Source organism: Semicossyphus pulcher, unplaced genomic scaffold, assembly GCF_022749685.1.
Source record: "Semicossyphus pulcher isolate SPU_LCO1_2020_fin unplaced genomic scaffold, fSemPul1.0.p SCAF_2, whole genome shotgun sequence".
NCBI lineage: Eukaryota > Metazoa > Chordata > Actinopteri > Labriformes > Labridae > Semicossyphus > Semicossyphus pulcher.
This window is the reverse complement of record NW_027211693.1, coordinates 27286392-27312837: the sequence shown is the minus strand read 5'-3', so window position 1 is coordinate 27312837 and position 26446 is coordinate 27286392. Positions and strand designations below refer to the sequence as shown.

Below are 26446 nucleotides of genomic sequence, written 5' to 3'. Positions count from 1 at the left end.
GAAGGGGGCGAGGCGACGGGACGGGAGTCTGTGCTGCCTGCCCGCCGCTCTCAGCCCCGCTCCAGTCTGACCCAATCGTGGTCTCAGAGGAAAACAAGGTTTGAAAAGCCTGATTTCACTTGATGTTAATGGCCAAGCTGCAAAGTAGAACTGAGCTGTATTCAGCTGTAAATGCAGTCCTATTTTTTTTGTCACTGCCTTCAACAAGCTTTCAGTCAGTGTGTGGGCTGCATATATAGGCTACAGTATGTGTGTGATTTTACTGTGTATGTGTGCTCCTTAGCCTAGCATCAGTGCAGGGTCCTGAGGGGCAGCAACTGCTGATCCCTCACTTCTGCTCCGAGGCCTCTCTCTCTCGCACGCTCGCTCTCTCTCTGGTTGCCTGGCAACCCTCGTGTTTCCGAAGAGGACGGGTTTTATTTTGCCCAGGAAAGAGAAAAAGATTGGAGGGAATTGCATGAAATGTGGATGAAGCTGTCAACATGAGACGCCTGTTCAAGCCTCAGCACACTGGCATTTAGTGATGGCAGGCGTCAGGGGATCCTCCACTGTGTCTTACAGAGATGTTTCAGTTTTGCTTACTAAGATATTTGTATCTCACATCAGGGTGGAGAAACAAAACAAGAACTGTGAAAAACAAGCACAGAGCCTTTATGGGGAGGTTGTTGTTCAACGGCATTCAAAAAAATGATGTGCAATGTGTTTTTGTTGATGCATAGTAACCAAATCCTTTTGATTGGTTAATCTGCTGCGATGATTAACAGACTGTAACTCCACCCTGCAGCTGTACACAATGATTGGAAAATAATGCAGAATTCTTCATAATCTAAATCGGTGAGTTTTAAGCAATTTATAAGAAAAACATCATCTTTGAAATTGTCATTCATAAAACACAAGCTCTGCCAAATGAATGTACCTGAATTTTTTTTTTTTTTTTACTTTATGCTAATTCAGAAAAACGAAGGATTGTTGGAGCTAAAAGCCCTGCAAACGGGTTTCAAATAGAAAGTCTCTCTTACATGAAATATTCTTGACTAAACAAACAATGATCAAATTTTGAGTTAAGAAAAATCCTGTCTTTATTCTGTATTAAGAGTTTAACACAAAATAATGAGTGTATTTTCTTCAAACTGGAGTGTTGTAGTGTAGTTTGATCAGATTTGATTGTTAGTTGGCTGGAAATATTAACAAAGACTCCACCAATGCAATCAGACTTTGATTCAAATTTAGCCTTTTCCTGATTGGGTCATGCTTTTACAAATGAGCCCAGGCCAATTCAAACTGAGCACATGAAATTGTGCTTTAATGACGTAGCCTATAGCTCATAGAGCAAACAACATGAGAACATAGACTTTTTGGAACCAAGCACAAAATAGAGGCAGACATGAAACCTGATGCTGTGCTGTTCTAACAAAGATTCTTGAGGCTCTCGGTCCAATTAAAAGACAAGGATACACTGAGCTGCCTCCAACTGACAATTTGTGAAGCTTAATGGCAGAATTTAGAATGTTTTGGGTAACGTCCATCATGCTTTATGCACAAATCTGTCCATAAAATATACCTGTAGATGATTCAGTATATTAAACTGTCTCAGACTGTAGAGAAAATGACAGCTGAGTAGATCTATTTAAAGTGTAACAACCTGGGAGATAAGCAGGTGATACCCTGGTTCAGCAAATACTATTCAATATTGAGTCCTTGAATCGCAGCAGGAAAACACAATATTTACATGGAACACAGTGTTGTTAGCATCGGCCTCTGTAGCGACTCCACACGCTGTAGAAGCTGATGGAAGCACAGACTCATACGGCTGAGCTCTGGTATAATATCTTCTTCTCAAGTCCGTCTAGCTCCCAGGGGAAACTAGAATAAGCTTTCGACTTGATTGCACAGAGACACACTTCTGACATTACTCATGCAAAATTACTTTTTGTTTGTTTCCACTGCACGCAGGCTACGATTTGTTTGACTCTTATTACACTGCGCGGCCTACTAAAGCGAGAGGTCAGCTTTTATATGTCCTGCAGTGAACAAACAGGCTGATATGAGAAGGAGCTTGTGCAGAAAGTCTTTGTTGCAGTGCTGCAGATCTCGACTAATAACTTCTGCATCATTTAAATAACTGTCTGCAGAGGTGCATACTGACAAATCTGACCGCTATGTTTGAGTTAGTCTGTGATAGCGAGCCCCATGTGCTATTTCCAGCTGGCATTTCAAGTCAGCAGATGAACCCAGATCAGCTGTTTGTCCTCTAGGGGAGGCATTCTGACTCATCCCATTGGCCGGCAGCTGTGTGTCACAATGTGTATGTATATGTGTGAATGTATGCCTCTCTGCGTCTGTGCAGATCTGTGCATGTTCTTGCACAAGTGAGCGAGTGATAAATCACACAGATTGGAAAACAAGTCCCATCTTACCTTAAGGAGAATGGGTGCTAAATGCTAAATGTGTGTGTGTGTGTGTGTTGCATACTTGAAGTACATACCTCGCCATAGTAGGGTAGTTTCCTGAGGGAAGCAGTCAGCCTGAACCTTTTTGATTTTTTATTCATCACTTCTTTATATAATTTATACACAACTGTAGGTGGAAAGAGGGAAACATGGAGGAAAAAAGGTCCAACTATCAATAAATTCCACCTGCAGACAATCTTAAATGTGCAATGAAGGTAATACTCTCCGCATTTTGCAGATATTTTAAGATATTACATTTTAATTAGGCCCAAATAAGCCACATAGTGCCTCGGTGTATTCTCCTAATGAAAATGGGAAAGGACAAATATGAGAGTGAAGGAGTAGCAGAGGAGGCTCGTGGACCGAACATCGTCCATTTTGAGAAGTAGCGCTGTCTTTTTTTGTTTTGTATTCTCTCATATCTCTGTTCTAGCGATGGTTTGGAATCTCATATTCAGAAATCCTCCTTATCAGCTGCAGGGCTTTCTCTCTGCTCTGCCTCTGTGATCTCTGCATGGCCGTCTCCGCTCCCATCGCTGCTGGCCAGCTAAAGAAATCTGCACGCTCAGTCCACTTGTGCATATCTCTGCCAACACTGCTGATGATTCATAGACTACACTAGACTATTATTCATCTGAAATAAACATTTTACAGCGAAAGGAATGAAAATGAGCTATTTAAATATAATGCTGGTATGTAGTGGTGCGCTTAATCTCATTCAAGAATTTGTTACCAGGAACATTTTTATTCAAACGAAGAAATTAATAGCACAGTTTTTTTGGTTTCTCTTAAGAAAGATACAAATCTTATGTGTGAGAATGAACAGAAAGTGAAAGAGGTGTGCTGATTTAGCTCTGCGGTTAAATCGCACGACCAATGTGCAGAGGCTCAGTCCTCGATGCGGCAGCCATGGGTTCAACTCCCAGCCCCGCTGTCGTCCCCGCTTGATCTTCCCCTACTTTCGACTTTATCCACTGTCCTCTTTCTCCCAATAAAGACATAAAAGGCCAAAAACACAGAAAACACATAATGTGAAAAAGTGTGACAGATTTTCAAAAATAAAACATTTCTCATATGTAACAATGTTGGGGAGAAGGATTTTAACTTCAGTACAGTGTTTATTTTAGTACTTCTTCTTGAAGATTTTCATGTAAATAAATGTCTGTTAAAGTCACTATCTATCACTAATGAGGTAACACAATGGTGATTGAGTGTATGGCCCACTGATGAAAGCCTTTTCAGTATTACAGACTGGGTGTCTGTGGCGACTTTCACAGAAAAAGTCACAAGCGGCGCCCAGTCAGTGACGTGTTTCTATTATCCAATAGTGGTTGGTCTGCCAGAGAGGGTAGGCGGAGTTAAGCGGCTGCTTTTCCGGTCTCTGCAAGTGTTGCGAGTAAAAAGTAATCTGACTACAGATACAACTTCAAGAATAAGTGAAAATCCAAAGAGAAAGAAACAAACTCGACGCTCAGATGAAGCAAACAGTCTGAAAAGGAAAGCGACCGTCAGCGAGGAAAATCAAGAGTTACAACCGGAGCCAACCGTGGACGTCACACATGCAGCACTGTCTGGATATCTGGGAAGTGTGCTCCCGCTATTACAGTTTATCACCACAGGTGCTGCCAAAGAGAACGAAGCTGAGATCTTCGAGATTATAACTTTAAGTAATTTAATGCTTCTTCTAAGGCAAATATTGTACTTTTTATACCCACTATTTAAATTTTACATCTATAGTTGCTCCATATTTTACATTAAAAAACATATGATGGCCAAATAAAAGGTTAAAGGTTAAACCATTCGTTTTTGGTTTGTGCACCAATACAAAAACATCAGTTTCCTCCTGTCACATGTCAGATTACTGAGTTGTTAGTTGGTGATACTGAAGGAGTTAAATTACCTTTTTCTAACTAACCCTAACCCTGTTATTTCACAACAGAAACAAAGAAGAGAGAAGTCTTTAAACAGTAAATTGTAGTTTTGGAAGTATTAGGTAACTACGTATATACTGTGTGTTAGTGAAGTGAACACTTCCATATTGTCCTCTGAATTGCAGTGGAGCTGCATAAAGCAGAAAGCGGCGTGACATAGAAACTGTTAGGTAAAGTACAAGTGGTACCTAAGTGAAGTACTTGAGTAAAGTTTTTCAAGTACATTCCCCATCTGGTGGTAGTATACAGTATAAAGATATTAGAGCAGTTTTATATTCGTAAGAACTGCTTGAATGTTCTACAGCAGTATGACAATGAAACACGTGCACATGTAAAACAACTGCTCACATGCACCCACTTGTTTTCACATGTACAGTTTTTAAACACTTCATGTACGACCTCGATATCTAAGCAGCCTTGAGTCAGATACTCTTGTATTATCATCTGTGAAACACACTCGAACGTGTGGGATATGAGTGTCTGCCCATAGGGAATGTATTCCATTAAACAATTTTCTCTTGCTTTGCCACAGAGCAGCGCCTCTCACCGATGTGTTGGGTTTACAATTGCTCTTCTGTGCTCAATGTAACAAGACTGTTTGTCCATGTCACTCAGAGCAACAGTGGGCTTCTATTTTGTCTGTTGTGTCCCATGGCATACCAAGAGCAAGATGCCTCTTGCTCATCCTTTGTAGCGAGTGTGCGTGCGTGTGTGTGTATGTGTGTGTGTGTGGTGACTGTGTTAAGGTGCTACCACACTGTCTGCTCTCTGTCAGCATCGCTTCCCTTGGGCATCAGTGTTTTCCTCACAGCTCCACTCGGCTTTAACAACATGCCTCCGCAGAGGCGTCGAGACCCTGAATAACAACAGCAGTTGTAATTGTATTTGTGTGATTGTGTTGAAGCGAGTGTTCGAAGAAAGAAAGAGTGTAGTTGTTTGTGTTTAGCCGAGGCTCCATGTGTGTGTGTGTGTGTGTGTGTATGGATTTACTTCCTCTCATGCGTTTTTGCTCTGCGTGTGCTCATTTCGGAGCAGGCTTGTTCATTAGGTCTGTGGGGAGGTGCGCTTTCTGCTGACTTTGTTTGGTTGAGAGCCTGAGGCGGGTACTGATCAATAATATCCCGGACCCACCACGTCTATGTGCAGCTGATTGGCTCTCTGCGTGGCAGGCAGCCGCAGCTTTACAGCAGAGAGTCAGTCATCAATATGTTACTCACATCTTTCCAGGTATATCTTGGACACACCCTTAATCACTCAGAATGTGCATGAAATTTAGTTTTCCTTCAAACTCTGGAAGCACTAAAAAGCCTTTGTTTTATTCTTTTGTATGCAAAAAAGCAGTGACATCAAAGGAAATCTTATTACCGCATGGTGTACGAGATACTGGAAAGCCAAACAGATGTGTTTTCTAGGTGACAGAAAGTCGCCAATTAAGCCTCGAAACGTCAGGCCTCAGGCTGGTGTTTGGATTTTATTCGAATAGATTAAGATAAAACACATTGTGTGTTTCTCTGTGGGTGTCTGCCATTCAATATTCAATGTATTTCTCTCTGTAGATTATCAATATTTCCTCTTCGTATTCCCCTTTTTGTCTCTGGAGGTGCCGCTTTCTAAAACACAAATCACTCCTCGACTAAGGCTCGGTTATTCTCAGTGATAGTGGATAAACATCAGCACCAACTAACCTGCGTCTGTCTGTGTCTCTCCTCAGGTCTGGACGACTGTCTCCAGCAGTACGTGAAGAGTTTCGAGCGGGAGCAGATGGGCGGAGAGCAGCTGCTGCACATCACCCATCAGGAGCTGGAGGAGCTGGGTGTCACCAGAATAGGACATCAGGAGCTCATCCTGGAAGCTGTCGACCTCCTGTGTGCCCTGGTCAGTCAGCCGCTCTCGCTTACAGAAGCTGTTACTGAAGTTGTAAATCAAGTTTTGGAAGGAGGGAACGTGCAGGTCTCATTTGTTGTTGTGTGTTTTTTAACCTCTAATTTGTGGATGACCAGGGAGACAGCGTTCACTTCAACTCAAATGATCTTTTCACACATGTAGAGAGATGTATATTTGTTGTTTTTTCCCTCCACCAGTTATTGATATTGACTTAGGCAAAGGCTAGAAAAGTCATTTTGGCCCTACTTTGTGTGCACTGCCTCGGTCACTGCTGACTGTCTGTGCAGTGGCCCTGCTCAGGATTAGAGAATTAGGGGGAATTAGGTGCTACTCTCCCAGAGCGAGAAAGAGAGAGAGAGAGAGGGAAGGAGAGAGAGAGAGAGGGGAAGAGAGAGAGTATGTAGAAAGAGTATGCAGGATGCACCTTATCTCCCAGGCACACATGGCTGGATTAGTTGGGGCTGTTTAAATGTGTGTGAGTGTGTGTGAAAGTGTGTGTAGGTGGTGCACATGCTTGTGTGTGTGTGTGTGTGTGTGTGTGTGTGTGTGTGTGTGTGTTGCTAATCAGCACCTCTTCTCATTCAAACGTTCCAGCATGGGAATGAGTGTCCCACAGCAGCAATCACCATATGTCCTGGAACTGGACACGCACAAACATATGCACACACGCACAGAAACACACACACACACACACACACCACACACATAGGAGTGCCAGGTCGTCAAGATGTATCACTTAAACTACTGCTGTGAGGGATCATTTCAGTGTGTTATGACTATAGACTATAAATGATAGACGTAGCCACCATGATGTCACCCATTTGTTTCTTGATTGCGAAAATGAGGCTGGAATATGGCCACCGCCATGTTGGTGTACTGGAGCCTGAAGTGACCAAATGTGGATGAGAGGGTGACAAACGCCAAGTTACCAAAGCTAAACAGTCTGTGTCTGTGGCTGATCCATTAGCTTGTGAATGAGCTAGTTTAACCTCGTGTTTCCCACAGAGGAGATTCTGTTTGTGCCGGTGACTGACTGCAGGTGTTTATTTATCAGACTAATCAAGTAGTGGACTCGCTGCTCGCTCGCCCGGTGGGATCGCGGCCGGTGAACGACACGTAACAGGAAACGTAAAATAACTGATCTTCTCATCACTACGGTCCGCTATAATCTCTCCGGGGAAAAACCAGCAACTCGTGACTCCTATTTACTGGCCGACCATTAAATAAATGCTTGATAAACACAGAACAGGCTAACAAGCTACCTATAGTGGGCACAGTATACCTGCTACTTAGTGCTAAAATATGTCAATACAATTATACTCACATTTAACTCACCAAAAAGCTGGAGCTCAGACTTCTTGCATGGCCATAACGTTCCATAAATCCTACAGAGAGAGATTATTTGTCCAAACTTTGAATGAAAAAATCCCCAAAAGTCTCCAACAACACAAACAGGTGAAGTTCAGTGACTGTGTGTCTGTGCTGACGTCTAGCAGACAGCCAGCAGTGATCTACCTGTCACTCAAGTGACCCCGCCCCTATGATTTAAGGCTTAATATAATTAAAACATGCTTGTTATAAAAAAAATAACTAAAGTTATCTTGAATAATAAAATTAGCTATTTATAACAAAAAACATTTTTTGTTCCAGGCTGTAAACATGTTTATTTCTGCTGTAAAAATTGGCATTTTCCCACCTGCTGTAATGTTATTTATTGTTTTCTGGAGCCTCAAGTGGCCACTCAAGGAACTGCAGTTTTTTTGCACCTCCGCATTGGCTTCATTTTTCAACACCAGAGGTTGCCGCTTGGTTATGACTTGGGTTTTATTTTTTTTTCGTCATATCATTCCTATTTTCGTAGTCTTAGTTTTCCTATCCTGTTATCCATAATAACACTTCACTTATCAAGTTAATTGCCGAGATGTGTTTGGGTGCTTTGGGACCAAATTAATAATATTAACCAAACTGTCATCAGTCATGATTCTACAGACAGACTTAATGCTTTCATTTTGACCTGTCATAAGCTTTCTATAGGTGTGTGCACTGAAGAGGGATTGTTTCCAACATTTTGGGTGCACTTACCTGTGGATTCGATCTGGCAAAAACTGCCAGCTGGTTTAAAACTTCTCTCATCATTCTACTGCTCATGTCTTCCTCCTTTGGACTCTGTTGATGCAAAACTGCTGTGCTCTCAGATCTCAGCAATAATTTTGTTGAGTAAAATGTTTTCATAATCAATAGAAATGACGGCCAAAACTGGAAAAATGAGACCCAAGTTGTAATAAAACAGATTTATGCTTTCAGGTTCTCTGGGGATAGCAAATCTCCACTGACCTCCTCTCATTAACTGTACTCTGCAGCTAACAAAGGGATGAAGCTCTATAGTACCCGCAGACACTGTGAATATTTGGATAATATAGGATGATTCACTATAGTCAGCAGTATAAACCATCATATGGAGAGCAAAACCCTGCTCCCCTGGCTCTACCATTATGCCTTTCTGGTCTTCCTGCAGCTAAAATGTGGAGCTTCTGTGGGCCTGGATCAATGCAAGTTCCAAGCGCTGACTGGGCTTTCAGTCTCACTGTAAATGTGGGAAAGTCCCTTCTTTTATGTCTGTGCAATCGAGTTTTTGCCCCGAGCATATATGCTAAGTAGGTTTCTGGGGGTTCAGGGAATTTTCAGCAACATGTGCTGAGAAATGGGCATAACTTGAGGATAAAAAGCTGCTCATGCCAAAATCTGGATTGAAAGATGGACTGAAATGACACTGACATCTGTGTCATTGTATTGATGTTACATAAAAAGTGTAAAAATTGAAGAAAAAACAAAAATCTAAATTAAATTTCAGCAGAAAACACACCATGGCTTTAAATAGTTATTCAGAGTCAGCTATAGCAGCAGTTTATTGCAATATTCTAATGTATTATTTACGCTAAATACTCAATATTTAAAACTTGTAGAGATTTAGACAAATAATGCTTTTTTCAAAAATAAGTTTATGTATCTTGTCGATCGTGTCTAACTGGGAGGTTGAGATATACGTTTTTTTTGGCTGACCACCGGGTCAGCCCTGTAATGAGTCTGTATGTGACTTACTGACTGAGTGACTGACTGTCTGAGTGAGTGAGTGATGATTTACTTTCAGAGCCATAGAGAGAGAAAGAGAGTCACAACATCGCATGGCAGATCATGGAGCATATTGGACCTCTGCTGACGCAACTCTCTGTCTACACGGCTCTGGATACTTTGTTCGGGGAGTAGGCGGGGCTGCTCCTTCGCTGCTCATCCGCTGTCCTCACCCACATCCACAGCACGCACCTGCTTTCAAACACGTTGTCATCGGCCTCATAAGGAAAGTCCTTGTACCACATTGCCCACAAAAGCGCACATTGACCTGATGTGGTCAGCCACATACAAGGTTTTGACCTAGTCTTGTTTACATTCAAAGAGTCCTTGTGGTGTCCACCAAGGTTCTATTTTAGGACCACTTCCCTTTTCTAGACCTGGCTTTTTCCCCTCTAAGTTCTAACAATTAGTGCGATGTAACAACATTAAGTAATATCCTTCAGTTTTAGTTGGCCAAGCTTTACATTCTTCTTTCTCTTCAGTACCACTGGGGTACTAATCCTCAATAACAGTGGACAAAGGGCAAAGATACACCCTGTAGCTCATTAGGGTTAACACACAGGCAATGACATTCATATGTATCAGGAATCAGAGTTTCTAATCAATCTGACCTTCATATAGTCAGACTAAAGAGAGTAAACCAGAGCACCTTGAGGAAAGCCCACTCAAACAGACAGGATGTTCTGCCTCTTTATCAAAAAAAATCTAACAATCAAGCCTCAAACAACTCTGAAACTTAAAATATCTTGGCACATCCATAATAATAATTAGGTAACTGTTGTATGTTTGGAATCCGTCGCGATTCTCCTTTTGTTCTGCTTTTGTTCTGAGAAAGTGATTCATGCTGTCATCTCCTCCTTTCATGCAGATTAGTCAGCTTTCTATGTTGGTTCCTTTTAAGTGCTACACTGTGTGACTCAAGCTCCATTTTTAAAATCCTCTCGGTTATGTGAAAGTTATTAAATAGTTGGCCATAATTTACATTCTGAGTCCTTTTCATCTATATTTGAACATTAATGCTAATTAGACAGGAGTCCTTAGATGTTATAGCATAAATGAATGTTGAATGTTGTGTTTGGTTTTGCCCCTGGACAGTGCTGTACTGTTGCTGGTCTTTTAACTTGTTTTCTGATTGCACAGGAACAATATCAATGTTTCAATCAGTTCCATTTAAACTGTCGTGCAAAGCAAATCAAAACATGTAGAGCTTCTTAAATTGGATTGTGTTTTTAAGGAGCAGATTATTGCACTTGTGATATGACAGTTAAGAGACAAAGCACTGATTTAATCTTTGATACCCAATAATAAATGGTAAATGGACTGCACTCATAGCGCCTTTGTAGTCTTCCGGCCTCTCAAGGGCGCTTTACCCTACATGTCAGCATTCTAATTATGGTGCCAATCAAGGCCCATTTTTAATGCATTCATATGCATAAATACCAATTGGCTTTGCCTCAGGAGCAACTAGGAGTTCACTATCTTGCTCAAGGGTACATATAGACTATAGGAGCTGGGGATCGAACCAGCAACCTTCTGATTGAAGGGCAACCCACTTTACCTCTGAGCCGCAGCAGTAGAAATGTTGCTAAATGCCGCAAAAATATATTATTCAGTCATCGTGCAAAACTCGTATTCCTGAGTTGAACGGTGAACCCACATCTTCCAGGCTGAGAGCAGCACACGCACGATCAATATCCTCTCGATTAATAAGCTTAGACACTCTCCATTTTGTCTGCAATAGCTGAGTGTTGGAGACCGAACAGGGAAGCAAGACAGATGAATGCTTTACTTGTGAAAAAGAAAAGGATTAAAAGGTGAAGTCTGCCTTTTTGTTGAAGTATTTTATAGACGGTGGTTGAATGTGGTCGTGTGAACAATGGTAGCAATATCAGCATAGAGAAGAGGCCACTCCACACATGGCTGCTATGGCAACCACATCGACATGAAGGTGGAGGGGTGGTTGCTCTAATGGCATCGCCCTCTTACTGTATTGATTTGACACACACAGGCACACATATGCACGCACTGCTCAAATTGTTTCTCTTCTTTTCTCTACACGCACACACACACACACACACACACACACACACACACAACGTCATTCAGACGGACGACACAGGGCAATATTCTCCTCGCTTCATCTCAGCACTCTGTCCCCCGGTGAGAGCCGCACACAGCTTCAGATCGAATCATAGGACAGGCTAATTACAGCTGTGCAAACACGCACGCTCTCGGTTCATGTATACATGTACATTCACGCACAATACAGAAGATTATACAGAACACAGAGTATGCATGACCCAGTTTGAGTGAGATGCATAGCTGGGTGCTCTCTCTCCCTCTTGTCTTCTGCCTCTTTAGTTCCTCAATTCCCTCATTTCTCCCCCTCTCTCCGCTGCCACAGTGAAACCCTCTCTCCTTTGTAGTCACTGCGGTCGTGACTGTGTAGAATAGATCTAGAGGCAGAGGAGGAATAGATACGTCTAGCTAAGCCTGTGCATCTGGGGTGTGTGTGTGTGTGTAGCCTTTGTGTCAGCAGGAATCAGGCTCTGTCAGGCAAGACATGACTGTAGGTGCCTTGGGACGCTGAGCAATGTGGCTCAGTGGGTCTGTGTGTGTGTGTTATGAGTGTGTTTGTTTCTGCATGCGTATGTGTGTTTATTTAAAGGGTCACACACAGCAATGGGCTGCTCATCTAGCTTAGTGTTCTTGTGTTCTGTACAGATTGGCTGCTGTGTTAAAATGCTAATGCTCAAAAATGTCAGTTTATTTCACTTAAAATAACTTATTGATAAGGTTAGGGACCCATATGTGTAAGACACACTGTGTGTATATAACAAGATATTGCTTAATAATATTGGTGGTTTAATATTAGTGTTTTACAAACCTGTAGTTCTGCATTTTGATATCTAATAATTTTTACTTTCTTTTGGAGAGTAAAACAAAAAGATAGCGGGGGGTGATTAGCCTAGCTTAGCATAAAGAATAGAAGCAAAGGGACACAGCTAGCCTTGCTATTTTCAAAGTTTAAAAAAAATGTGCCTACCAGCCCCTTTAAGCAGACTTTTTTCACATAAAGTTTTGTGTTGTGTTGCTGTTTCTTGATGTTGGTAGATGGTAAATGGGCTATACAGCTTTCGAGTCTTCTGACCACTCAAAGCTGCTTTTACACCACATGCCAATTTCCAATCAGGATCTATGCATTCATACCCGATGGCTACCCAGAACGTTCTGAGAATGTTACGTGTGATGTTCTGGTAATGTTTTGAGCGAGAAGTTTTCATCTGGTTCCCAAAATGTTCCTTTTAATAGCAGGAGAACGTTCTCTGAAAACATGTTCAGAAAGTTGCAGTGAGAATGTTCAAATCACATTTCAGGAAGGTTTTATAAATCACCATCTGTTAGTTCAGGCCGTACTAACATCCTGAGAAGATTCTCAGGATGTTAGTACCATGTTCTACCTTTGTTTTTATGTTGTTTTAACATTGAGCAAATGTTTTATAAAAGGTGTTCTGACATCCCAGGCCTCAATAACATCCTGAACACACGTTTTGTCTTAGTTTAAGAACTTTATTTGAAATGATAAACGTCCTAAAAACATTTTTTGAATATTAGATTCAAACGTTTCCTTTCAAACGTCATTAGAACTTGTAGGTTATGTTAGCAAATGTTATGGGAACGTTCCCTGCTAGCTGGGTATGGGAGCTACCAGGAGCAATTTGGGGTTCAGTGTCTTGCCCAAGGAGACTTTTGACATGTGACTGTTGAACCACCAACCTTCTGATTGAGAGATGACCGACTCTACCACTGAGCCACAGCCACCCCATATAGCATATTAGACTTCCTGTCTTTGCTTACTAACTAAAAACAGATTTTAAATTTATAATTTCTTTGTTAATAAGTGAACATTTCAATAATAATTAGTATGTCTGTGTATGTATTCTGAACTTTGGAGGAAGCCTAGTTTGCTGTCTCTCCTAGCTTCCAGTCTGGAGGCTAAGCTTACCACTTTCTGACTTGACGCACAGATATAAGAAACTTCTTATCTAACTCACAGAATGAGTGCAAGACTGTAATCAATATCTCTAACTTTTGATTAAAAAAAATCACTGAAACAAGTAACCACATTAGCTGTTTAAAAATCAGCATGCTAGCACAGCAACAGCAGCAGCATTTTCAGTCCCCTACACAGGATGCGTTCAGGCACATCATGGAATGTAGGCTTCTTATGTTTTGAGAACAATCCCAGCTCAATACACAATATTGTAATTACGTGTGTTATAGGGAAGACAATAGGCATGAAAAGTATTAATTAAAATGGAAGCCTATTTTATCAGATCTTCAAGATGGACAACTGTAAACACCGCCTTCCATGTTCACAAAAGCCTGTAAAAGTCTGAAAAATATAATGTGATTAAACCTCTAAAATGAATCCCTCTGTTCGTCCTCCAGAACTACGGCCTGGAGACAGAGAACCTCCGGACTTTGTCCCACAAGCTCAACGCTTCGGCGAAGAACCTCCAGAACTTCATCCTGGGCCGGCGGAGGGGCGGACACTACGATGGACGAGCTTCCAGGAGGTTACCCAATGATTTCCTCACCTCGGTGGTGGATCTGATCGGTGCAGCCAAGAACCTGCTCGCCTGGCTCGACAGGTAGGGACCACACCAGAGTTAGCCAGTCACCAGTCAAGTCGTTAGCATGTTAGCTTGCTAAGATAATGGTTTCCCCCAGATTCCAGTATTTGTGCTAAGCTAACTGTCAGGTAAACATTAGAGTGGTATCGATCCTCGATCACAGGAGCACATTGGACAAAGAAAAGGTGTGTTGTGCGCTGTTATAGCGAGGTTTGATCAGCTTATGGAACCATATGAAGCTGAGAGCACACAAATAAAGCGATGTTTCGCTTTGGTAGATGTGTGGGTTTCACAGCCTCCTGCCATGATACACAAGCAAATATTGTTGTTTGTCTTTATCACTCACTCCTGCTCTCTGTGAGGAGCAGAGAGCTGCTTTTATTGCTCTCTCTCACTGCCCTATCACTGGTTTTAAATCACACTGTTAGTAAATAAATGAACTGAACGGAATAAAGTAAAAACACCAACAAAGAGAAAAAACTGATGCCGATCCTCCTAACAAAATAAAGTAGCCCATTTTGGTAATAGAATGACAGAAATCATATTCATCTAATGCAATTTTACACAACAATACAACCCATTTCCAAGTCCTCACAGACAGGAGCATTTAATAAAAACACAAGAACACATTTTAGAATGAGATGACGACCACTTATGTAAGGTTCAACAAAAGTTCAACATATTTTTAAAGAGCAACTTGCAGGTTGGAGACCCGAGTCAATCAACGTGTAGGAAAATGATTTAGAAATTAGATTTTCAACAAAAAATATGAATTAATACACTCCAGCGGCTTCTGGAGTCATTTTTTGTACGTTTTCTTATATTTCCGCATCAAAACAGACAACTGGATACGACGTAACATAAGGGCGTCCTGCTGGTTAGCGACGGGTTAGAATGAATAAATATGGATCTTAATGGCAGCCTTGTCATTGAAGGTGAACAAATAGTTAAATAATATGTATACGACGGACCACAGGCTTATAATTATGAGCCTGTTAGGCGTCAAAGAGAGCAGGGACAGGCCACGATGAGGAGAAATAACAGCCACAGGGACCGCACCAATCATCAGTCTCACACGGTCCTGGTTTCAACATCCCATCCTGAACTCCATGATATCGCTTCCAACATAATCCTCCTGTCGACAATGAGCACTACAGGCGATGCAGACCTATACAGAAACAAAGTCCCATCTCTTCACCTGCACAAAACGCACCAAGGCACGAAAGCTAGCTCCGTTCCTCTTTCTGTCAGGAAAACGGTGTGCTGTCCTATCAAGCTAGAATTTGTGCAACCGGCAAAAACTAAATAAAAAAGTAAACCATCATAAGAACTGGTGAAAGGCACTGTTTAGAGTCGCTACCAGTTACTTCTGCATGTTGAGCTAAAGCAGAGTCGGACACCGTAAGAATAAAAGCCGCTTTTAGCAACTTTTTCTTCTAAATTTGTGCCCTTATGTCTTGTAAATCATATAAAATCAAGGATTAACCTTTTCCACAGACATTTTCAGTCAAGATTGAGTACTACCGTAGTAAAAAATGTAACCTGCAAGTTGCTCTTGAAGGTCTCTGATGTGTTTGTCTGATTATAAACTCTGTTTTTCTTCTTTTCCTTTTCGTCCACTTCAGGTCTCCATTTGCCAGTGTGACAGAGTATTCATTACTGAAGAACAACATCGTGCAGCTCTGCCTAGAATTAACCACCATTGTACAACAGGTAGTTACACACACACACACGCACACACACACACACACACACACACACACACACACACAGGACGCATGCATCACACAATCCGTTATATTCATCACACCGATATAATAAAGGTCATGATTTGAAATGAAAGGCTGAAAGTAAACATCAAGATTCAGCTTGTTCTGTTCTGCAGCTCATTTCTATAGATTTGATTGTGAGTGGAACATATGCACACTGCCACAGGCTGTTTGCAGCATGGCTGATGGGACGAGTAGCTCTCACTAACACCCTTAGGCAAAGTTCTCATTGACGCACCCTGTGCTCAACTTATGGGCACTGCTGGAGAATGAACCAGGGGTCTCTCATCCCATCATTTCCTGTCCTCTATCTGCTCCCCCTCTGGCTCGCTCCCTCGTGTTGATTCACCACACTTACACACAGATGCACTTTAAAAAAAAAATTATAATGGAGCTACACGCATACACACTCTGATATTGTAGAAATCTCATTGTTTGGACGGAAACTATGTCTGCTCGTCTGGACCCCATCCATGTCCTCCCTGTAAGAGCCTGCTTAGAGTGTGTGAGAGCGGGTTTGTACGTGCGCCCAGAGTGAGTCCTGGAGCCGCATAGATAACACCCATCCCCTCTTGCTAGGGCCAAAGGAGAGGGAGGAGAAAGGGGCCACCGCGGGTCCACAATGGGCCAAATAACATGTGGCTGCCAGGGTGCATCGACACAGACAAAGGTGGCAGCAACACCCGATATAATGCATCAAACAGATGAATTAACTGCTACCATGCACATGTGGTGGATTCAGTGGGCTGCTTTCCCAGAAATAGATTAACTATCAGCTATCGTTAAATAACAATCTGTCATGTTCAAATAATGTAGCTTATAAATCCTGCAGAGGCTCACGGAGCTCCAGGCAGCAGAATAGATCCAGAACCGGTCAATCCAGTGCTTTAGTTTGCCTCCATTATAAAGTAGTGTGCATAATGTGGAAAGTTAGAAATTAAATAGCTGACTGAAAAAGAAGTCATCAATCTTTCTTCCTGTTGGCTGGGCCATTTGTCTTACTTCCTTCTCTCCTGGCTGTTATATTTGGAGGAGGCAGATATTTGAGCTTCTGTCCGGTGTTCGCATAGACGCTCTAACATCTCATGTTTTCTTCCTGTCTTCTTCTCCTTTTACAGGACTGCACTGTGTATGAGACAGAGAATAAGATTCTTCATGTGGTAAGTTTCTTTTAAAAATGTCAAGATCATAATGAGTCTAATTTGTTGGCCTGTTTCCATCAACAAAAACGGTGAAGAGCTACTAAACTGTTAAGATAGTCACAACAAAACTACTTTCCCTGTGTTTAAAATATAGTTTGATTTTATTTCTCCCTCCCTGTCTGACTGCATCACACATGAGATCCCAGAGCATTATATACAACATACATTACACAGTCCATATGTATATATGACAAAGAGTCTGAGTCCATTAATCAAAGTCCTTGTTGCAAGTTGAGCATTCAAATAAAGCTTTATCTTATCTTGTCTCTCTCTTGCAAGAAGTTAGATGAGAGTTTCAATCTAACTATTTTAATTTTACGTTAAATATGTACCGGTAATTACAACCAGCTTAGCTTAGATAAAAACTGGAAACACGGCGAAACAGCTCGTTTGTCTGAAGCTTAACAATTAACACTCCATAAAACTCATGGTACAAAAGAAATGTGCAGAAACCTGCTTCCCTGTTTCCAGTCTTCGTGCTAAGCTAAGCTCCTAGAACCGGCGTGAGAGTGGTATCAATCCTCTGTAAATTTTTGCTGGACTATCGATGTGACATTTTGTGTGCGTGTGTTTTAGTGGCAATTTGTGCCACACAAAATTGTGCATGTTACAGCCCAAGCGAGCCTGAGGCCTTTTGAAAGCTTCAGTTTAGCTGCTTTGTGTGAGTGAGTGCGTGTTTGTGCGCGTGTGCTTGCATGTATGACGGGGAACTGTCTGTGTCCACGTGTGAAAGCGAGTGAGCAGCTAGTGTCTGATGCGGGATGACAGTTAGATTTGGGACACTTCCTGCTGCCATTCAAGGTCAGGTGGAGGGAACCAAATAAAATGTTGGCAGGGGGAGATGATGGAAAAATATCTGAGGTGTTGTATGCCAAGAGATAAATCCCAGCTCACATGTTCTGTCAGACGGCCTGTAGGGTATATGTGCGTTTGCATTACTTCTATAAACAACCATATGATTGTCTCCCCGTGGTGAGAAGGCCCCGAGTCAAAATGCCCCCCCCCCCTTAGCTTCTTTGTGATTGGACCATGGCGGTCATTTACCTCTGTTGTTACAGGCCTGTTAAACACACACTCAAATACTTAAAATGGCTCTGACCATGTGTGCACACACACACACACACACACAACCCTGGGTGCCAGACTACAGGCTATACATGACTCAGTCTGTTATGTGTAGGAGGTTTATGTGTGAAACAGGCAGACAGCATGAAGGGAGAGAGGAGGAGGGGTTTGATTTTACATTATGATTCCTCGCTGATCCTTGTTTTCTTTCTGTTTTAGAAAGAAATAAAGTGCAGGAGAAGTGACACTGGCTCAAAACCTACACAACACACAAAAGAACACCCACAAACATCAGACGTGCACACATACTGTAGACTGTAGCTGATAATCACAGTCGAGATCAGTCATTTGCCTGTCAAGTGACCAAACAGGACAATCTGTCCTTTCAGAAGGGAGAAAGTAGACGAGACTAACTCACTGCAAACTATCTAATATCTTAAATAACTGATTTTTACTGGATAATAATAATAATAGCTAATAACTTGCAAGCCTTAGTAACAAAAGTTGCATTTAAGCTGTATCATTAAATATTGCAGGTCTAGTTCTCGCTGATATGTTGATGAATGTGTTTTGCATTTATAAGTTTCTGAAAATGTTGATTCTGAAAATGTTCTTCATAATGTGAGATAGACAATATTATTAACATAACACAAAAACTAAATAACAAGCTAACAATTAGCTTACTAACAAACCATGAAATAACTGCTAACTTACCGCTAACTTATTGCGCAGCATACTAACTGACAAATAATTACCAGCCAGATTATCATAAGTAAAGATTTACAAGAAGAATGTGTGTAATAAAAAATGTCCTTAAGATTTTCACATGTTGAAAATAATCTGTATTTTGGATATTATTTTGGATATTTGAACGACAGCAGTCGCATGTATGGGATGTGGGATGACACACATCTTTAACATGACATAGGAAGGATAACTTACTAGCTTACTAACATGCTAACTATTTACCTACATGCTAACTTATTGCTAACTCAAATTCAATCAATCAATCAATTTATATAGCACCAAATTTAGTTATCTCAAGGCACTTTACAGAAAGAGCAGGTCTAGACCGTACTCTTTATTATTTAGAGAGAGACCCAACATGAATCCACCATGAGCAGCACTGAGCAACATTTGGCAACAGTGGCAGAAAAACTTTTAACAGGCAGAAACCTCGAGCAGAGCCAGACTCTGAACAGACATCTGCCTCGACTGGATGGGCCGACAAGTGGGACAGAAGGAGATGCAGGATAGAGACAGGCAAAGAGAGCAACAGCAACAACATATGTTGTGGTTGCAACAACAACCACAACATATGTTCACATATGTTCTAAATGAATAGTAAATGTCTACTAGCTTACTGCCGGTCAAGGCAGATGTTGGTCCACCAATGAGTCCTGACTGCTCGAGGTGTCTGCCTTCTAAAAGGAAGGGTAACACTTTCTTTGAAGGGGTGTGCATAAGACTGACATGACACCTTCATAACCAACATGACACCTGTGACACATTGTTTGAGATCAACTATGCATTAAACATGACATAATTGACTGAATGACACTTAATGACAACAGTCATGAACATTCATAAAGACTACTCATTCGTGTTCATGACAGGTGTCATGGTTATGAAGGTGTCATGACAGTTGTATGCACACCCCTTCAAAGAAAGTCTTACCAAAGGAAGTTTCCACGCTAAATGGACTGTACTTATACAGTGCTTCTCTAGTCTTGTGTGACCACTCAAAGCTGCTTTTACACTTAATGTCACATTCACACACCAATGGCTATGCCATGGGGAACAACTTGGGGTTCAGTGCCCAAGGCCGCTTTGACATGTAGGCTGAGGGAGGTGGGGATCGAACCGCCAACCTTTCTAATTGAAAGACGACCGACTCCGAGCCACAGCCGCCCATGCTATGTTGACAAGTCATGGTGGATTAATGTTGGGCCTATGTTAATGATACTATAAAGAGTAGGTACCTGCTCTACATGTAAAGTGCATAAAAAACAAAAAACTATCAGAAAACTAAATTACTGACCAGCTATAAAACATGATCTCGTACATATACTCACATATTTTACAGTTACATTAAAAATATCCTCATATACACATGATAACAGAGTAAAATACATATAACCCCTATAACAACTCAACTAGCTACAAGATTACTATGCTGCGTTTGTGCTAATGCATTGCTTAAATCTAGTAATATAAACAACTGCAGTATTTTGCTCTTGATATTGAGCTACACTTTGCTCCTCATACTGAGAAATAATCATTTAAAATAAGATTTTCCCCACGTTGGTAGTTTAACTGAAGTAATGTGTGTACGTCGGTTGGTCCAGTATGAGCAGAGTATCTAACATCCGATCAGCACAGACACTGTTTAATGCTCAGGTCAGCTCTGCCTTTGTTACTGTAGTGGTAGTTACGATTGTCAGCTTCTGCTTAATAATGCAAAACGCACTGCTACTCTGGCCTCCTCCAGACTAGAGCCTGCAGCAATCAGATGGACAGGAATAATGTGTGTGTGTTGTTTGTGTGTGTGTGTGTGTGCGCGCGTATGAGAGAGAGAAGGGAGAGATAAGATGAGCATGTGTGGGTCTGTGTGTCTGATGGAGCGTGAAGTGTGTATGAGTATGTGTGTGTTTTATGTGCATGCATGCATAAGGATGAGGGGAATTACATAAGACTGTCCTAGTTGTGTGTTTTTCCTTTCCCTTGTTTTCTCCCCTTTCCTCTCGGACTCCCCCTCCCTACCTCCCTGCTCCTCTCCTCCTCCTCTCCTTCTCCATCTCTCCATCCTCCTGTGTCTCAGGTCAGGTTCATATTTGGCGCGGCGCGTATGCTCATGCATGTGGAGACAATGCCACTGCGCTTAAGTGTGTGCTAGCATGTTAACGTGCAGCGGTGTGCGCGTGGAAAAAGGTAGCGAGGAAGAAGGAGGGATTGAGGGTGCGCAGCCAGGGTTTAATCCATTTGGCAGCGTAGTATGTCTGGCTTTCTGTTTGACTGCTCTTAAATCTGACGCCAGCTCGCCACATAAGTTAACTTGCCTATAATCTGCGCTCTGATTCTCCAGAGGCGTGTCAGATCAAGGCAGGGTGTGCCGCAGCTGGAGGAGCTGGTGGCCGGCCTCTTGTCTCTCGGCCCGTGTTAATCCCAGGTCAGGCTATTAGTCCAATGATCAAAGAGCGATACAAGTAGCGCCACAGAATTGTCACACGCTGTGGTTTCCAGCTGGGGACCGTGCATGCTATTTATAGCTCTGTAGGCAATATTAGATATTCTCTTCGTCTTCTTTTCCCCTACTTATGTCCCACTTCTTTATCTATATCCCCTTTCTTTTTTTCTCACATTAAAGCTCAAAGTGTGTGAACGATATGAGCAGGCTTAGGTAGCCAATTATGGAATGTGTTCACGTTGACTGGACCATAATAATACTGTATAAACATGAAACTGAACAGGCAATGCAATGTTCTGATAACTGACCCAGAAAAGGATGCTGGGTATTTATGAATATGTGAGCGAGAGACATGGAAAGAAAGATAGAGAGAGAGAGAGCATAAGCATCACATGTCCAGCTCACTGAAGATCCCCCACCTTGTCTCTCGCACTGAATGAATCACAGGCTCTGAGCTATAGTGTGTGTGTGTGTGTGTGTGTGTGTGTGTGTGTGTGTGAGTGTGTGTGAGTGCCTGCACAGTATTGTGTGTGTTGCAGATCTCACTATAATCTGGTAATTAGTCATTAGAAATGAGATCAGAAGATTATTTTTTGCAGGGTTCATCACTGCTGTGCTGCTTGTGTAAATGTAGTCTGTTCCCTTACATGTTACGTTCCAGCGTGTGTGTGTGTGTGTGTGCTGTGTGCTAAGTAGCAACGCACTGAGGCAGGATAACCAGGGTAACCGTCTCTGTAAGCCCACTCTAGTCAGTCAGCCAAGATTAGAAGGCAGAGATGCTGCTGAAGATAAATTAACTTGCATGCGTGACCAAGCAGACAAATAGCCTGAACAACAGTCAAGGGCTTTTCAGAACAAAGGGAAGGTGAACCCATGCTTTTTATTTGGCGTGTATGAGCTCAGATAAACAGGAATGTGAGTGCATTTTGAAGGAAAATTACAGCACAGATAATCTGACCTCTGGATCGGGCTTTATTGAGTTGATTTGAGGGCAGAAATGGCCCTTATCAAAATAAACAAAATAAACCAGACAGATACCAACAAATGGAATCTTTGCTCTGTAATTTAGATGTAAGAAAATGCCACCGGTGCACTGCAGGGTGTGCCGGTATCGGTGATGTGTTGTCCTGTCTGTGACGGTGTCTTGTGGGCATGCCTGTGGTCCGACTGTGACAGGAAACAGTTTGTGTGCTGGAGTGATGGAAGTGGCGATGTGGAACAATCTGATGAAATGATTTCTGTTTCACCTCCTCCAGCTAGGTCACAGCATCCCTCGCGGACCAAAACCAATCTCAATAACTTTCTGTCTTTCTCTTTTTGTCACTCTTTTTCTCTCTCTCTCTTTTCCTGTCGGTTTTTTTTTTCCCTCTGCCTTCTTTACCTCCGATGACATCTCCAAGTGTAAGACCTTAGCAGGGATATGCGACCACATCATCTCTCTGTCGTCGGACTCTTTGGTCTCTCAGTCGGCCCATCTGGAGGTGGTCCACCTTACCAGCATCATGCCCAGTGAAGGGCTGGTAAGGACACACACATGCTTCCACCAGAGCTGCTTGCGTGGATACACTTTGGTTTTCTTGCTAACACCTACATCATAGCAGCTTTATAAGGTCATGGTATGTCCATGTTGTATTTCCTTGTTGTTACACTGCCTATTAACTTCATGCAGCTCTTAACCCCTTGTCCAGGTCAAGTCCAAAGCCCCAATGGTCTTTATTACGTTATTTATGACTGTTTATCCACACAGCATTTTAACATTCTCCTTTCAACGCAGTTTATAGTGTTTTTACACAACCTGCTCCCAAGTCTCTTCAATGCACAGGACTAATAATTAAATATTCAAGCTGTATAAATATGCAATGCCTGCCTTTTTCTTACTTATTCCTTATTTATCGTTTTGGGAATTCACCAGGTCGACTCTTAAAACTTGAATGTTTCTGCTTTTAAGTATTATGTCAAGCCGAGTCTTTTGATGGGGAAAGTTTCAGGTAGGGAAGAAGAAGAAAAAAATGTGAGTAAAAACAACATAATCAGCGCGAGTGGTCACTGAACGCTTTGAAGTCTGTAAGATTGATGTGAATCAAACGCTACAGTCTTCAAAGTCAACTCAATTGAAAACCAGAGGGAGATGTTGGACATGTTTGACAGCGCCTTACACCACCTTCATCAAAACACAAAAAAGAGAGTCTCCTCTCATATTAGAGGTACAATGGACTTCTAGGACTTTGACGAATAATCAGAAGGAGCATTGAAGCTTTCGACCAACGCCAACACAGACTTTCCTTTCATTTTTTACCCCTCTGTAGGTCAAGTCTTTACATAAGATTCAAGATTCAAGATGTTTATTGTCACTCCGGTTGCACATGTACAATCGTGTGAAATTCTTTAGCTTGGATGCTCCATTTAAAAGGGTAATAAATATAAAAGACATATAAAATATATAACAAAATAAAAGAAGCAGTACTAAAAAATAAAAATGTACATGTAGAGCTAAACATACAATTAAGTTAAAGTTATAATCTCGAAGATCTCAGTTTCATTCTCTTTGGCGGCCCCTATGGCGATAAACTGTAATTGCGGGAGCACATTTTCCAGATATCCAGACAGTGTTGCATGTGTGACGTCCACGGTTGGCTCCGGTTGTATCTCTTGATTTTCCTCTCTGACGGTCACTTTGCTTTTTAGACTGTTTGCTTCATCTGAGCGTCAAGTTTGTTTCTTTTTCTTCAGATTTTCACTTATTGTTGAAGTTGTATCTGTAGTCATCGATCCTTTCTTTGTTTGTTCAGCCATAGTAGATTACTGTTTACTCGCAACACTTGCAGAGACCGGAAAAGCAGCCGCTTAGCTCCGCCTACCTCTCTGACAGACCAACCACTGCTGGGTGATGTACGCGTCACTAACTGGGTGCCGCTTGTGATTTTTTCGCTAAAGTCGCCACCGACACCAAGTCTGTTTACTCTGCAAATGCAAAGGCTTTCATCAGTGGGCCATAGGCTCAGTCACCATTGTGTTACCTCATTCAGGGATAGATAGTGACTTAACAGACATTTATTTAAATGAATGTCTTCAAGATTATCACTTTAAATTTAACTATCTTTAGCTAGAAAAAAACAAAAAACAAAAAACTTTAACTTAACCCAAAAAATAACCCAAAAATGGCCTATAATAACTAAAACTAACCCTTACAAACGGAGCTCCCTTGCAAGTCGCCCTCCTCCTGTATTATACTGAACCCTCCCTCCCTGCCTGTGTTCTTGTGTTTCAGGGGATGTATATCAAATCAACGTATGATGGACTCCACGTCATCACCGGAACCACAGAGAACGTGAGTTTTTGTTTCGCTCAGTCTGAAGTTTGACACTCCACCAACAGTTTCATATTCCGCAATGACAACGCACCCACACCTTCATTTATCTCGAGCTTGATCCCATTTTCCATTTCTTCTCCAATCTCTGCCTCTGCAGTCTCCAGCAGACCAGTGTAAGAAGATCCATGCAGGGGACGAGGTGATCCAAGTCAACCACCAGACAGTGGTGAGTTTAAAGGCTTCCAAAGCCAACAGGAGAATCACAGGAAATGTACTTTCCATGTGTTTCCACTGTGAATACATGCTGCAAACTGCCCTTTGTTCTCCATTCTGTGCTGTGCTGAGGATATGTCAAGGTACATGATGTCTGCTACCACCACCACCACCACCACCACCACTGCCGCCATGGTGCTTCCTGTCCTGTGCCTGTGTCGCTATGTAGGCTAATTAGACCTGCTCCGGGAGCAGATTATAGGACGATTGTTACAAGACCTTTGTTCAGTCCGGCGTGATTGTCAGCTCACTCTTTCTGGAATTTGTTCCCATTGTCGTAGCAAAAAACCCTGAAGGAGGCGTCTGATTTGAAATGTGAACTCATGTTCCACTTTCAGACTTGAATAAGTTGTATTTCTGCGTTCGACTCATCACATCAGAGGGAAGCGCAAAAATGGGAAGCCATTTTAAATGGAACGCTGCCTTATGAGAGCATGTGATTGAGCGAGCTGTCTATTGCCTGTTCTGTCAGCTCTGGCACAAACGATTTGTTCCAGCGTTTATTTGAGATTTCCGAGGTGGGGAAGAAAGGTTTGTGTGTGTCTGTAGGCCTCTTTTATGTGCCTTTTCCAAGTATTTCCTCGTATGTCTCGATAGGTGATGCTCATGTGAAAGCGCGCATGCAGGCGCTGGGGAGCGGCGTTGATTGACGCGCGAGGGGAGCCGCGTGTTATCTCTCTCCCTCTCTCTCCTCGAGGTGACAGTGCAGATCGCACCCCGCCAAGCTCACAGCTCCAACCCCTCATTACTCCCACAGCTAGACCCTCACCACTCTGATCCCTCACCCTGGGGGAGGAGATAAGCAGGGGGAGACTGAGGTGTGTGTGTGTGTGTGTGTGTGTGTGTGTGTGTGTGTGTGTGTGGCGGGGAAAGGGGGGTGAAATAGTCAGGGGATGCTGGGATGTGGCAGAGCTGGGAGAGTGGGGCGAATAAGGGAGGAGGAAGCAAAGAGGGACTTAGGGAGAAGAGGAAGCTGATGAAAGGAAACGGGGGAGAAGGGGGGAGAGCCTAAATCGAGCTGCTGAAGAGGGAAGATGGATACACTCTACCATCAAACTCTGTCAACATCTGGGCTGATAAGTTGATCTAGTGAAGCTCCATATTCAGAAATGAGATTAGTGTGAGTATTGAATGAACACATTACATTATAGAATCATTATGTAGACCTAACACACGTATTTAGCTACAGCGCTGCCTTCATGTCTATGCATGAGCTTCTGTTTGAGAACCACTTCAAAACAGGACTCGCAGTTTTTAGCTCAGCGTCTCTTCTGAGGTAAAATGTGGAATTTGCTCAAAAACAAACTGATTGTTTGAAGAGGGAACATAATTATGTGGAGGTAATAGCATCTGGGAAAATAATGAAGACCCCGGGGATTTGGGGGAAAAAAAGCCCTCTTCAGCAGCAGTTTATGTTCTATTATTATTATTTTTGGTAGGTCTCCCTGTTTCCCTCTGTTACCTTCATATTTGCACAACAGAACAGTTCTGAAGCGGCCTGGTTAGCTTTGTGTTTGCACTGAAAGTACACCGTGTGCTGTCCACCATTGTGGAGGATGTGAAAAGGGTTGAAAAGATGAGCATGATCAAGGTGCAGCTCGGTTCACTC

The 26446-nt window shown here is 42.2% G+C and overlaps 1 protein-coding gene across 2 annotated transcripts in view; it reads left to right on the top strand.

The window, feature by feature from the left end:
• LOC138598188 (connector enhancer of kinase suppressor of ras 2) overlaps positions 1–26446 on the top strand; it is a 65011-nt gene that overhangs the window by 7780 nt on the left and 30785 nt on the right. For both annotated transcript variants that reach the window (XM_069669906.1, XM_069669905.1), the window contains exons 2-8: positions 6093–6256; positions 13847–14049; positions 15657–15744; positions 16919–16960; positions 22655–22774; positions 24523–24582; positions 24722–24790. In XM_069669906.1, the coding sequence (XP_069526007.1) occupies positions 6093–6256; positions 13847–14049; positions 15657–15744; positions 16919–16960; positions 22655–22774; positions 24523–24582; positions 24722–24790 (746 nt within the window). The remainder of the gene's footprint in view (positions 1–6092; positions 6257–13846; positions 14050–15656; positions 15745–16918; positions 16961–22654; positions 22775–24522; positions 24583–24721; positions 24791–26446) is intronic.